Source organism: Papio anubis, chromosome 4 (assembly GCF_008728515.1).
Source record: "Papio anubis isolate 15944 chromosome 4, Panubis1.0, whole genome shotgun sequence".
Lineage (NCBI taxonomy): Eukaryota > Metazoa > Chordata > Mammalia > Primates > Cercopithecidae > Papio > Papio anubis.
The window spans coordinates 93,917,040-93,931,704 of record NC_044979.1 but is presented as its reverse complement, the minus strand read 5'-3'; the positions used below and the strand labels follow the sequence as shown (position 1 = coordinate 93,931,704).

Genomic DNA, 14,665 nt, shown 5'->3' with positions numbered 1-14,665 from the left:
CCACATCATAATATGGTTCATCATTCCACCCTCTATGAACACTTCCCACTCCTCTCTAACTACCCTACCCCTTTCTATCCTTTGAGATCCATCCAAATTACCATCTACTCTGAAAAGCCATCCTTGATGATCCAGCCTAAAGCAAACTCTTAATCCTCTGAAGGCAATTTAGCCTCAACATAATTGTATTCATCAGGGTCCCAGCAGGAAACAGATGACACACTATAATTAGGATAATTAGAGGAGAGTTTAATAAAGGACATTTTGTAAAGGTGTGAACAAGAAAACCAACTGTCAAGAGTCAAGGCCTTCTGTGTGAGGGATACAGACAGTCACCAGCAACCATGCAGACAGGAAAACTGGGAGTTAAGTAACCCAACTTTGCTCGCCTTCCTCCCTCTAATTTCTTACCATTATTCTCTATTAAATTCAACCAGGCGCCAGAGGTTAGAGAAACCCATTGATATAATCAGCTTCCACAGCACAGAGCAAAGAGTGGAAGAGTAGAACATGGATCTAAAGGAATAAAGATACTTAGCATAGTAGACTACAGTACAAGTTCTCTAGTCCCTCCTATGAAATTATATCAAAAATATTTTTAAACAATTTATTCTTAAATCCATCCAAAACAAAATGGATTAGAGAGTAGATAGATAAAGCAAATATGATAAAGCAAGTATGGTAACATGTCAATCATAGAATTTAGAGTTGGGTATATTAGTGTTTACTACAAAATTCAACTTCATAGTATAATTAAAATTTTTCATAATTTAATACTTGGGAAAAATGTGTTTTTAAAAAGCAGTGAATACTTTGCTGTGAAGCATGTTTCAAAAAGTATAAAAATTTTTAAAAAGAAGCAGTGAAACTTTCCTACCATACAGTATCTTTTCCTCCATACTCTTTATATCTTAAATGTAGCTTCGTATCTGTCATAACCAGGCTACTGAAACCTGACAAGTACAATTATTTGGAAAGGACCAGGAAACAAAATATTTGACATGTAATAGTTGTCATTTAACATTATGTAAATGTTTCTTCCACAACAGATATCCTAGTTCCATTAAATCAGCTTTCCTCTAGTCTTAAAACCTCAGGAAAGATAGAGATAATAGAGATAGAGAGATAGAGATAGAGATGGAGACCGAGATAGAGATAGAGATGGAGACCGAGATAGAGATAGAGATGACAGAGACAGAAAAAGAGACGGTGAGATCATTTTTAAAAGAGTGGCCTGAGGGTGAACAAGAATTCACAAGATAGATTACCCATAAGATGGAACTTGGCATTATAAGTGGGCTTTCACCCTCAGTGTTTCCAAAGCTATTACTATCAAAAATCAATTATGAAATACTTGTATGCCTCCTAAAAGCCAGACTGTAGAAAAGACTGATGGTCCATAAAAGTCCAATGGCTACTTCCTACTGGATAGATATCCATTTTGCAATACCAAGTACTATCACAGGAAGGATTCTCGGGGAAAATGTGACAAACTAATAAGATTTAAAAAGAGATCACTCCCTACCTTCTTCTCTCATCTCAGTGGCAGTGCAAAAGAGATCATTGATTTTTCATAATACTGTGGTCACAACGCATTTACATCCCTAATGAGGAACTAATCTTACCTGTTATGATGTGTCTGTCCTCTCCTATGAGGGCAGCAATAGAACACAGTTGTGTTCTATCCTGTGTTCCCAGTATCTGGCATACTGCTAGGCACATGGTGGAGAAATGACTTACAAATCTTTGGGGATGTATTTTGAATACACAAGACCACAAAGATCGGGGGAGGCAGCATGGTGCAATGGAGGATGGAGAAATTAAGGAGAAAAGCTCACTAGGCATGTACAGGGAGTAGTGTGCCTACTGTAAGGCCAGCTGTCTTCCAAGCCTGCTGATCAGGCAGCATTCTCTCCATGACTGGGTAACTTCCTTTCAGTTTGACACATCTGGTTTTAAGACAGAATAAAACAGTCTATCAAATTATAGTTACGTGACCATAGGAAAGGACATTTCTGAGTTTTCTTTCTTCATTGGTAAGGTGAGGAGTTCATGGCTTGTATGGTAAGTGTATGCGTAACGTTATAAGAAACTGCCGCTCCATTTTTTAATGTGGCTGCAGTATTGTACATTCCCAGAAGCTCCAATTTCTTGCCAATATGTGGCATTGTGAGCCTTTTGGGTTCAACTAGAATCCTTTCTAATTGATGTATAATTTGTCTATCCTCTTTGTGAAATCTTTTAAAATATTTTGCCCCTTGAAAAAATGTTTTGGGTTGTTTATCTTGAGTTGTAAATGTTCTTTGTATATTTTGAATACGAGTTGTTTGTCAAGTAGATGTACTGTGAATATTTCCTGCAGTCTATGGTGTGTATGCCCTTTCATTTTCATAACACTGCCTTTTGAAGGACAGATGTTTTTAATGTAATAAAGTTTATTTTATCAATTTTTTAATGGTTCATGCTTTTTGTGTTCTAAGAAATATTTGCCTATCCCAAGGTCACAAAAACAAAGACTTTTTTTTATCTTGTCTACCAGAAGTTTTAGAGTTTTTATGTTCACATTTAAGTCTATCATTCCTTTAAAGTTAATTTAGGTGTATGGTATGAGATAATCGCTAAGGTTCATTTTTTTTCCCAAATGACATTCAAGTGTTCAGCACCATTTTTTGAAAAGACTGCCCTTCCTGATAGAGTTATATGGGCATTTTTATTAAAAGCCAATTGACAGCCGGGCGCGGTGGCTCACGCCTGTAATCCCAGCTCTTTGGGAGGCTGAGGCGGGCAGATCACGAGGTCAGGAGATCAAGACCATCCTGGCTAACACGGTGAAACCCCGTCTCTACTAAAAATACAAAAAACTAGCCGGGCGAGGTGGCAGGCGCCTGTAGTCGCAGCTACTCGGGAGGCTGAGGCAGGAGAATGGCGTGAACCCGGGAGGCGGAGCTTGCAGTGAGCCGAGATCCGGCCACTGCACTCCAGCCTGGGCGACATAGCGAGACTCTGTCTCAACAAAAATAAAAAAACAAACAAACAAACAAAAGCCAATTGACTAAGCTGGGTGTGGTGGCCAGCACCTATAGTCCCAGCTACTTGGGAGGCGGAAGCTGAAGTGGGACGACTGCCTGAACCCAGGAGTTCAATGCCAGCCTTAGCAATATAGCAAGACCCTTTGTCTTAACAAACAAGAAAAAAAGGCAACGGACCAAAATATGTGAATCTAGACTCTTTATTCTTGTCTGCTGATCTACATGTTTCTATCCTAACGCTAATACCACATTCTTGATTACTATAAATTTACAGTAAGTCTTGAAATCAGGTAAGTCCTCCAACTTTTATCTTTTCTTTCAAAATTATTTTGGCTATTCTTAATCCTTTGCTTTCCATGTAAATATTAGACTCAGATTATCAATTTCTGCAAAAGTATATCTTGCAATTTTAATATAATTAAAATCAATTTGAAGACATTGGACATCTTAAGGATACTAAGTCTTTAAATACATGACTGTTATTATTTAGGTCCTTTAAAAAAAATATCTACTCAATGTTGCGTAGTTTTCAGCATACAGGTTCTACACGTGTTTTGTTAAGTTTATTCTAAGTATTGTACATTTTTGGATGCTATTATTAGTATTATTTGCTTAATTTGAATTTCCTATTGTTGATAGTATATAGAAATACTATTGATTTTATGTGCTGACCTTGGATCCTGTAACCTTAATAAACTCACTTATTATTCTAATAGCTATTTTTTTTTGGTGCCATCAGATTTTCTACACAGACAATTATGTTGTCTCTAATTAAAGACTACACTATTTCCTCTTTTCCACTATTTATACCTTCTACATCTCTTTCTTATTTCACTGGCTAGAACCTCCAGTGTAAAGTAAAATAGAAGTGGTGAGAGTAGGCCAGGCGTGGTAGCTTATGCTTGTAATCCCAGCACTTTGGGAGGCTGAAGCGGGCAGATCACTTTAGGTCAGGAGTTCGAGACCAGCCTGGCCAACATGGCCAAAACCCCATCTCTATGATAAATACAAAAATTAATTGGGTGTGGTGACGCATGCCTGTAATCCCAGCTACTTGGGAGACTGAGGCATGAGAATTGCTTGAACATGGGAGACAGAGGTTGGAGTGAACCAAGATTGTACCACTGCACTCCAGCCTGGATGCCAGAGTGAGACTCCGTCTCAAAAAAAAAAAAAAAAAAAAAAAGGTAGTGGTGAGAGTAGTCTTATTCCCAATTTTAGAGACAAAATATTCATTCTTTCACCATGAGAAATGATGTTTTCCATAAATGTCCTTAATCTGATTGAAGAAGTTCCTTCCTATTCCTAGCATACTGAGAATTAAAATCATGAACAGATGTTAAATTTGGTCAAAGATTTTTTTTTCTGCATCTACTGAGATGATCATATAGTATTCCCCTTTTAGTCTGTTATATGGTAAATTTTATTGATAGATTTTTCAAGTATTGAGCCAACCTAGATTTCCTTCGATAACCTCCATTAGATCATGACATATTATCCTTTTTGTGTATTGCTGGAATTGAGCTGCTAATATCTTTGTTAAAGATTTTTGAATCTATGCTCATGAGAGTTCTTGATCTGTAGTTTTCTTTTCTTGTAATGTCTCTTTCTGGTTCGGGCACTAACATAATTGTGCCCAACCTCATTAAATTAGTTGGGAAGAGTTACCTTTTCTTCTATTTTCTGAAAGATATTTGTGTGGGATTGACATTATACTCATACTAGATGTTTGATAGAATTTCTCTCTGAAGCTATTTGTGTTGAGTTTTCTTTGGTGAAATGCTTTGAATTATGAGCTCAATTTGTTTAATTGATACAGAGCTATTTCAGTTTTCCATTTCTTCCTGTGGGAGTTTTGGCAATTTGTGTCTACCAAGGAATTTGTCCATGTTAGCTTTTCATGTATTCAATGGTTAGGTTTAAATTTACTAGAGTAAAGTTGTTCATAATATAATCCTGTAGCCCTTTTAATTTTCATAGGATTTTAGTGATGTTCCTATTTTCATTTCTAATATTGGTAACTTGTAACTTCTCTTTTTCTCTTTATTGGTCTAGCTAAAAATTTATTAATTGTATTGATCTTGTCAAAGAACCAGTCTTGGGCTTCACTCACATTTTTATATTGTGCTTTCTTTTTTATTTTATTGATTTCCACTCCTTATTACATCCTTCCTTCTACTTCCTTTGGGGTTAATTTGCTCTTCTTTTCCTAGTATCTTCAAGTGGAAAATTAGATCATTGATTTTAGACCTTCCTTCTTTTCTACTGTAGGTATTTAAAGCTGTAGATTTCCCTGTGAGCATTGCTTTAGCTTTTTTCTGAAAATTTAGATATTATGTTTTCATTTCCATTCAATTCAAAATACTTCCTAATTTCTCTTGCGTTTTCTTCTTTGCCTTGTGGGTTTTTTGAAAGTATATTGATTTCTCAATATTGAGCTTTTTTCCCCCAAATCCCTGTCAATGTTCCTGAAGCATGGAGCATTACAGTTTTTCTTAATCTTGTCCTAAACCTATTTATCAGCTTAAGGAGTTCTGGGGCTGAGACAATGGGGTTTTCTAAATATACAATCATGTCATCTGCAGAGACAACTTGACTTCCTCTCTTCCTATTTGAATACTCTTTGTTTCTTTCTCTTGCCTGATTGCTCTGGCCAGAACTTCCAGTACTACATTGAATAGGAGTGGTAAAAGAGGGCATTCTTGTCTGGTGCCAGTTTTCAAAGGGAATGCTTCCAGCTTTTGCCCATTCAGTATGATGTTGGCTGTGGGTTTGTCATAAATAGCTCTTATTATTTTGGGATATGTTCCAAAGCATTCCTATACACCAATAACAGACAAGTAGACAGCCAAATCATGAGTGAACTCCCATTCACAACTGCTACAAAGAAAATGAAATACCTAGGATTACAACTTACAACAGACATGAAGGGCCTCTTCAAAGAGAACTACAAATCACTGCTCAAGGAAATAAGAGAGGACACAAACAAATGGAAAATAATTCCATGCTCACGGATAGGAAGAATCAATATCATGAAAATCGTTATACTGCCCAAAGCAGTTTATAGATTTAATGCTATTCCCATCTAACTACCACTGACTTTCTTCACAGAACTATTAAAAAAACTACTTTAAATTTCATATGAAACCAAAAAAGAGCCTGTATAGCCAAGACAATCCTAAGCAAAAAGAACAAAGCTGAAGGCATCACGCTACCTGACTTAACTGACTTCAAACTATACTACAAGGCTACAGTAACCAAAACAATATGGTACTGGTTCCAAAACAGATATATAGACCAATGGAACAGAACAGAGGCCTCAGATATAACACCACACATCTACAACAATCTGATCTTCGACAAACTCGACAAAAACAAGCAATGGGGAAAGGATTCCCTATTTAATAAATGGTGCTGGAAAAACTGTCTAGCTATAGGCAGAAAATAGAAACTGGACCCCTTTCTTACACCCTATACAAAAATTAACTCAAGATGGATTAAAGAGTTACACATAAAACTTAAAACCATAAAAACCCTAGTAGAAAATCTAGGCAATACTATTAAGGACATAAGCATGGGCAAAGAGTTCATGAATAAAACACCAAAAGCAATGGCAACAAAAGCATCATTGACAAATGGGATCTAATTAAATGAAAGAGCTTCTTCTCATCAAAAGAAACTATCATCAGAATGAACAGGCAACCTACAGAATGGGGGAAAATTTTTGCAATCTATCAATCTGACAAAGGGCTAATATCCAGAATCTACAAGGAACTTAAGCAAATTTACAAGAAAAAAAAAAGAACATCAAAAAGTGGACAAAGGACATGAACAGACACTTCTCAAAAGAAGACATCTATGCGGCCAACAAACATATGAAAAAAAAAGTTCATCATCACTGGTCATTAGAGAAATGCAAATCAAAACCACAATGAAATACCATCTCACGCCAGTTAGAATGGTGATCATTAAAAAGTCTGGAAATAACAGATGCTGGCAAGGATATGGAGAAATAAGAATGCTTTTACACTGCTGGTGGGAGTGTAAATTAGTTCAACCATTGTGGAAGATAGTGTGGCGATTCCTCAAGGATCTAGAGTCAGAAATACCATTAGACCCAGCAATTCCATTACTGGGTATATACCCAAAGGATTATAAATCATTCTACTATAAAGACACATGCACACATATGTTTATTGCAGCTCTATTTACAATAGTAAAGACTTGGAACCCATCCACGACAGACTGAATAAAGAAAATGTGGCACATATACACCATGGAATACGCCATAAAAAAGGATTAGTTCACATCCTTTGCAGGGACATGGATGAAGCTGGAAACCATCATTCTGAGCAAACTAATACAAGAACAGAAAACCAAACACTGCATGTTCTCACTCATAAGTGGGAGTTAAACAATGAGAACACAAAGACACAGGGAGGGGAACATCACACACCAGGGCCTATTGGGGGGTTGGGGGAAGGGGGAGAGAGAGCATTAGGACAAATAACTAATGCATGCAGGGCTTAAAACCTAGATGACAGGTTGATAGGTGCAGCAAACCATCATGGCATATGTATATCTATGTAACAAGCCTGCACGTTCAGCACATGTATCCCGGAACTTAAAGTAAAATAAAATTAAATTAAAAATCCAAGAAAAGAAAAAAACCTTGTCCTGAACCTTGATCTTTAGGTTGCTTCTAAATTCTGTTAATTTGGGGAACTTTAATTATTAACTTAAGTTTGGAATCCAAACTCCTGTTCCACCCTCACCTACATCCAGGTCACCCAACTAACCTAACCCTGCTATTGCCTCCTAGCTTCCAGAGTAACTAAACAAACAATATTCATGAAATTAAGTGACCTACGGCATATTTACTTAAAATAATACCTTTAAACCTATTTTTAAAAGACTTATGCAGACTTCATAATACAAAAAAATAGCTATAGTATAGGCTTAACCAAAAAGAATTACATATATAATATCATAACAACAGGGTATAAAAAGAAAAGAAAAGCTATGCATGGAGAAACAATGGAAAAGAAAACACTAAAATGTGAAAAAATAAATTTTAGGTGATTGAAATGTGGTATTTTATTTTCTCTTATTCCCACTCTTAAGTTTTTCAATATATATGTATACTTTTAGTAATTAAAAAAGCATCAAAAATATAACTTTAAGAAACAAAAAAGTCTAAGGAATAACTTAATACCATTTGTTTATTAATTTTTTAAAAGCAATACAGAAATAATCAAATATTCCTTTGTCAACTCAGTCAGAATCCTTACCTTGTCAAAAGTTCTACCCAGAAGTTGATTTTCAACTTCCAGGGTGCTATGGTCTTCAAAGGCCCCAGCTTCTTTATTACTATAGGCCAGCTATCCCTTTGTCTCAGCATCCATTGCTCTCTTCACTCCTTGCTGTATAGGATTATGTTAACATAGGCCACAGCTCATCAGTGTACCACCAACCCTTCACAGGGGAGCCATCACACATGCAAAATTTATTTTTGCTACAAGTAAGGATATAAGGATACATACTGCTACAACAAAGTATATTAGACTTACAGGTTATGCAAGAGATTAATTCAGAGAAGATACAACTTGTTTCAAGTTAGCTATAAGAAACATGATGCAGCAGCTGGCCAGTAATCAAAAAAGTTCATGATTTACTAGAAAACGTGGTAACTGAATGCCTCTGAGAATGCAGGAAAATGTAGACAAATGGTCAACAGCCTTAAACCGTAATCATGAAATATACAGTAACTGTAATGTGTATTTTCTATTTCCCAAAACTTTAAGAAAAAAATTATATCCATCTTCTAAGTCCCTCAAATGATCTGCAAAAGTTCTACTCTGCAAAAGTGCATAACAAATACAAAGTTTGGGAACACTGAAGGGAACCCTTCTTTTGAATTCCACCGTATGTTATAGTGCCTCTGTCAATTACAATGCCTCCCTTTCTCCCAAACTCTGATAAAAAAGAGTGAAAGTAAAAACCATCGAGCATATCTACTGTGTCTGTTTTCCCCCAAATTGGTGTAATTATCTCACTTGAATATCTTACTCAAGCTAGAACTGACAGTTTCATATTCTATATTGAAGTTACTAGCTCTACAGAGATGGTCCCTAGCAATGACTTTAGCCTGAAAAATTAGCTCAGTTACAAACCGTTTCTATTAAAGAGACAATATTCCTACAATAGAATATTTTGATAAAAAGTTAAACATGCACAGAGATAAAAATTTCTTTACAAGTGTATAATCTACCAGTCATTCAAGAAAATGATCTGTAAACTTGAAAATAACAAGCTTATAAGTTACCAAATTAGTTAAGTAATATATGGCTTGATATCTAGGGTAAGAACATTTCCTGTACAGAAGCTATCCTTCCATGCCACGTCAAGAAAATAATAAGGGAGAATAATCTACATTTTAACTCTCTCAAAAATGTTAAGGGCAGTGAACGGATTCACAAAAATAGTAGAGCTGCACTCATTTTATATCCCTCTACTAAGATAGAGAGCCTTCGATAGGTTTGCTGACCCTATAATTGATTCACTTTTGCTGGAAGATACCATTTTAGGCTTAGTGGCACTTAAAAAGTGATTCTTGTCTCTTTTTTTTTTTTTCTTTCACAGATATGCCTTGCCTCAACAACCATGCTGAAGACTTCCTAGGACAAAGACTGAGAATTCTTACTGCCTTCAGCATCTATCCAGTGTTCTACACATAATTTTAATTATGATCAATGTGATTCTTGCCAAGAATCTAGTCTCTTGTGCCTCATTTTCCTTCCTCCTATGTAAAAGAAGAATAACAGTTACACTTTAAAGGGTTGTTGTGAAGATTAAATTAGATAATGTAGGTGAAATGCCTGGTACCCAGCCCACCTCCTGCACTATGCTAATTGATTCTATACAGCCTTTAATTATGAAACAAAATAACATTTCCAGACTCTATAAATTTTTAAAGAAGGTGAGAACTGAAAGTAATGGATTCAACTGACAGCCAAAGTGTGCTTTTAAATCAACTGTTGTATCAGGGTCTGAGAGTTTACTTGATTACATCAAAGTTATCTATGGCTACTCGGGCTCAGATTTTCACTCTAAATGTGCTCCTTTCATGTTATAATAAACCACATCCCTTCCCAATGTGCACAAATACAATGAAACAATTTTGTCAAGCACATTAATTAGTAATTTATTTTAAAATAACCTTCAAGCACGACTTTAAACCCACTATGAAATGGGGGGGAAGTGATCATTTAGTAGGGAATAAAGTTTGTTTGCTTTAAAGAAAAAGAAAAAAAGCTTGAAAATTTTTATAACAGCCCAAAAGAAATTATCTATGTTTTGCTCTGAAACAAATTTTCATCACATATTTATCTGCTATGTCTCATGCTTATGTGGGGGGTTAAAAAGGATGTAGTGACATAAAATTTTGTGAATCATAGATCGGATGGCAGAAGATGATGCAAGCCATGACTCAGGCAAGTACAATAATCATGATCAAAATTATACTTGCAATTTGTCATAGCAATTGTAATTTGCAAACCAGTTGTTTGCCATAAATGGAGCTGATATCAGATAAAAATGAATAATGACGTTCAAGGAAAAGCAAATAAATGTCAAAACTTTAATCTGCATAATATTTTGGGGCAGTTATGAAAACATGATGGTAAGAGCTTGGTACCTTAACTTTTTCAAGAAATATTTTGTTTCCAGAATATCAGCAATTTAAACTAACTTTTAACTACTAATGGAAAAATGGGGGGCAAGGAGAAAAAAGAGGGGAAAGAGGAGGGAGGAAAGAAAGGAAGAAAGAGAAGGTACACAAGACAGGTATGCAATATAGACATTACTTACCTTTCAAGGAAATGAAGGGGAGAAAAGAGCATCAAAGTCCCAGCCCTTAAATATATAATGATTCTTCCTTGTAAATAAGTATAATTTGAAATACGACATGTAAAAGCAGAACACAATTATAAAAATAGTAAGTCAATAATTTAATTCTTGAGCTAGGTAAATTTGTGATCTTGTTTCTCTGGAATCTTCCCTTTCCTGTAAAATAGGAGTCCTTCTAAAAACAACAGCTCTAATATTTGTTAGTCTTCTCCTTTGATGAATCTTTCCAACATCCTATCAGATATTCAAAAGCATGACACTAAATTCTTTGAGAGAGACACCTCCTTTACTTACACTAAAATTCTCCCAAGACCTTTTACTCTAAATAGCGTCATTTTATTAAAAAAAAAAAAAAAAAAAAAAAACCCTACTGTTTCAAATACAGTTTATTAAATATTTCCTTTAAAAAAAAAAGAAGACTTTAAATTGGAGAAAATCCTTTTTCCTGGTTATTCCAGTAGTTTACTTGACCATATTATTGTATTTTTGCCTCTATGATTTTATTTTCTGGTAGGTAGAAACAAATTGGCAGTTGATGACATCCTGCATAGAAAGAAATCCAGGATTCCTTAAAGGGGAAGAAAAAGAAAAGATCTTGTTGGTTAAAATTGATCATAAAAATCTACCTTAAGTAGCTTAAGGCCCTATTTTCCTTTAAAAATAGCTATTTTTCACAAATAAAACCAGAAAAATATTTTCATATAGGAGCCATTTTAAAACTGCAAAGATTATTTAAAATTGATCCTGTTATTGAAAGAAAATTTAAAAATTGAATAAGCGCATTCTTAAGGAGTAGACAACCAACCAATTGTTACAAAATAGCCTTTAGTCAATTTCAAATCATTCTTTCCATTTATTCATTAACAGATATTTACTGAATGCCTGGAATTGTTCTACATACAGTTTCAAACCTTATGGAGTTTATGTTTAAAAAGATATAGACATTAATCAAATAATCACACTAAAGAAAAATTCGAGTTGTGATGAGTTTTTGTTATACAAAAGAAGTCTGAATATTTGCATGTCCATGACTAACTTAAGTACTTCTAAAATTAACATTTCAAACAGCTGCTAACATAAACATGTTTGCTGCATAAGCCAAAACTTACTACCTTGAGGCTGTGGAGTAAGAAACTCACACTCCAGGTAAGAGAAAACGTGGTGGAAGCTTTTGAACAATAAAGAAAATATATAACCTAAATCAAATCCTTGTAATCCTTCAAGGAAGCAGGCTTTGATTCTATATCAAGGTTTATTTAATTACTTTACATCTTAATGAAGGTTAAATTTATTGTACTCTCCTTCACCCAAATAAACAAATCAAGTTTGATTTCATTTAGAAGTTGCCTTTCCTAAAACCCTCCCTGCAGATGCTTATCACTGAATGCTGTGGGTCCAGAGCTACACCTGGTGGCCATACACAAACTTACAAGAAACCATTCTGAACCTCAACAGAAGTCTAAAAGTTACCCCTCTGTTAATCAAAAATCTCTCAGGACAGCAACACATTATTTCTTGATAGCTGGGGAAAGTTAAACTGTTAATGGAAAAAATGGAAAAACATTAAGGTAGATAGTTATAATAAAGTTTAACACCATGTTAATGGTAGACTGTAAGTGATGGGTATATGGATATTCACCCTATCATTTTAACTTTCCAGTATGTTGGGAAATAGTCATTATAAAATGTTGAAAAGTAAGGATTTAAATTAAGAATTTTGCACCCATTTTTTTAACCAGAAATACCTTTTAGATATTGTTTCCTTTATGTATCAGCATAATGTGTGTCTTCATAGTTCATGCCATGTAACAGTCTATTATATTGCTGTATAATCTTTTATGAAAAAATTCACTCATTCCATATTTATTCAATTTCCAATTCGACATTTACACATGTGTATTTTTGTTTCTATTAAGTCATGTTCCTAAAACAAACTTTTACGACTGATGTCTTTGGGATCAAAGGAGATCATCATTTTTATAGCTTTTGAGACATATGACCAAGCTACTTTCTGGCAAGTTCACACTGTTATCACAAATGGAAACATACATCAATTTTAACCAATACTATAGGACCTAGACTTTTTAGGTTTTATTGCTTTACTAAGCATGAAATACAATCCAAAGGTTAATTTGTACTTCTTTGAATTTAAAAAAAATACATGTTTATTTTTGCATTTATCTACTGGAATCTCAATAATTTCCTTGTAAATTTGAATAATCACTTTATGTGCTTTAACTATTAACCTTTGTCTCCTACACTCATGCAAGTTTTCCTGGTCAACTGCCATACTTTAGTTATTTTCACTGTGTTGACTTTTATATACTCTAATCTGTCAATCTTAACCTTTGTGATACCACTCAAGGCTAGGAAATATACTGTATCGCTCCACGAATGTAACACTCTAAAATTTGTTTTGTTTTAATTAGTCAATGTCAGAGAGCAAAGCTCCCTTTAAGAAGATAATGGGGAAATAACATTATGGTTGGTAAAATTGAGAGCACATTGTCTCAGAGCACTATATTTCTAAATGTGGTTCCTCTATATTAGCTCATTTATTCCTAGTGTTCCATTATTGGAATGCTAAGCTTGTGGGAGTTATTTTATATCCTACTGAGAGGTGAAGCCAGCTGGACTTCCTGGTTCAAGCGGGGACTTGGAGAACTTTTCTAACTAAAGGTTTGTAAACATACCAATCAGCACTCTGCAAAAAGGCACCAATCAGCGCTTTGTGTCTAGCTAAAGTTTTGTAAACGCACCAATAAGCACTCTGTAAAAACACACCAATCAGCACTCTGTGTCTAGCTAAAGGTTTGTAAATGCACCAATCAGCACTCTGAAAAAAAACGCACCAATCAGCACTCTGGGTCTAGCTAAAGGTTTGTAAACGCACCAATCAACACTCCGTAAAAACGGACCAATCAGCACTGTGTAAAATGAACCAAGCAACACCCTGTAAAATGGACCAATCAGCACTCTGTAAAATGGACCAATCAGCAGGATGTGGGCAGGGCCAAATAAGGGAATAAAAGCTGGCCACCTGAACCAGCAGCAGCAACTAGCTCAGGTCACTTTCCAGGCTATGGAAGCTTTGTTGTTTTGCTTTTCATAATAAATCTCGCTGCTGCTCACTCTTGGAGTCCACACTGCCTTTAAGAGTTGTAACACTCACTGCCAAGGTCTGCGGCTTCACTCCTGAAGTCAAGCAAGACCACAAACCCACCAGAAGGAACTCCAGACACATCTGAACATCTGAAGAAACAAACTCTGGACACACCATCTTTAAGAACTGTAACACTCACCACAAGGGTCTGCGGCTTCATTCTTGAAGTCGGCGAGACCAAGAACCCACCGGAAGGAACCAATTCCAGACATGCTATGGCTCAAGGTCATCGCCAAGGTCTGATTTTTCACAAAAAATATTTGTAACTTCTGGTGTAAATGGGTTAGCTACATCAGAGATCTTATAATACATAGATTCCCAAGTCCTTTCTCTCATGCACTGAGGCAGAATCTCTAGGTATAGAGAATAGGGAGCTGCATTTTTATAAGATAATCAGGTGACTCTTAGGTAGATTTAGGCTTGAAAATCACAAATCAGAAGATTCCAGGTGAGTCACACACAGTGGGGTTAATGGAAAATAAGGAAGCAACATAGATGCCTGATAATCAGGAGTCACTCAAATACTTATTGAAATAATGCATACATATGATTTTTTCTTTTATAA

General features: G+C 35.4%; 1 protein-coding gene and 1 long non-coding RNA gene across 7 annotated transcripts in view; both read right to left on the bottom strand.

Annotated features, from left to right (window-relative positions):
* Window positions 1-1,854, bottom strand: part of LOC110742846 — a 75,564-nt gene extending 73,710 nt beyond the window's left edge. The window contains exon 1 of the long non-coding RNA XR_002521017.2: window positions 1,526-1,854. This is a non-coding gene — a long non-coding RNA (uncharacterized LOC110742846). The remainder of the gene's footprint in view (window positions 1-1,525) is intronic.
* Window positions 1,855-11,308: 9,454 nt separating this feature from the next.
* Window positions 11,309-14,665, bottom strand: part of STK31 (serine/threonine kinase 31) — a 141,435-nt gene continuing 138,078 nt past the window's right edge. For 2 of the 6 annotated variants that reach the window (XM_031665322.1, XM_009203228.4), the window contains one exon: window positions 11,310-11,505. In XM_031665322.1, the coding sequence (XP_031521182.1) occupies window positions 11,438-11,505 (68 nt within the window). In that variant the 3' untranslated portion in view covers window positions 11,310-11,437. Of the gene's footprint in view, window positions 11,506-14,665 lie in introns of all 6 variants that reach the window. The other 4 variants (XM_031665323.1, XM_009203224.4, XM_009203223.4 and 1 more) reach the window with 4 other exon arrangements.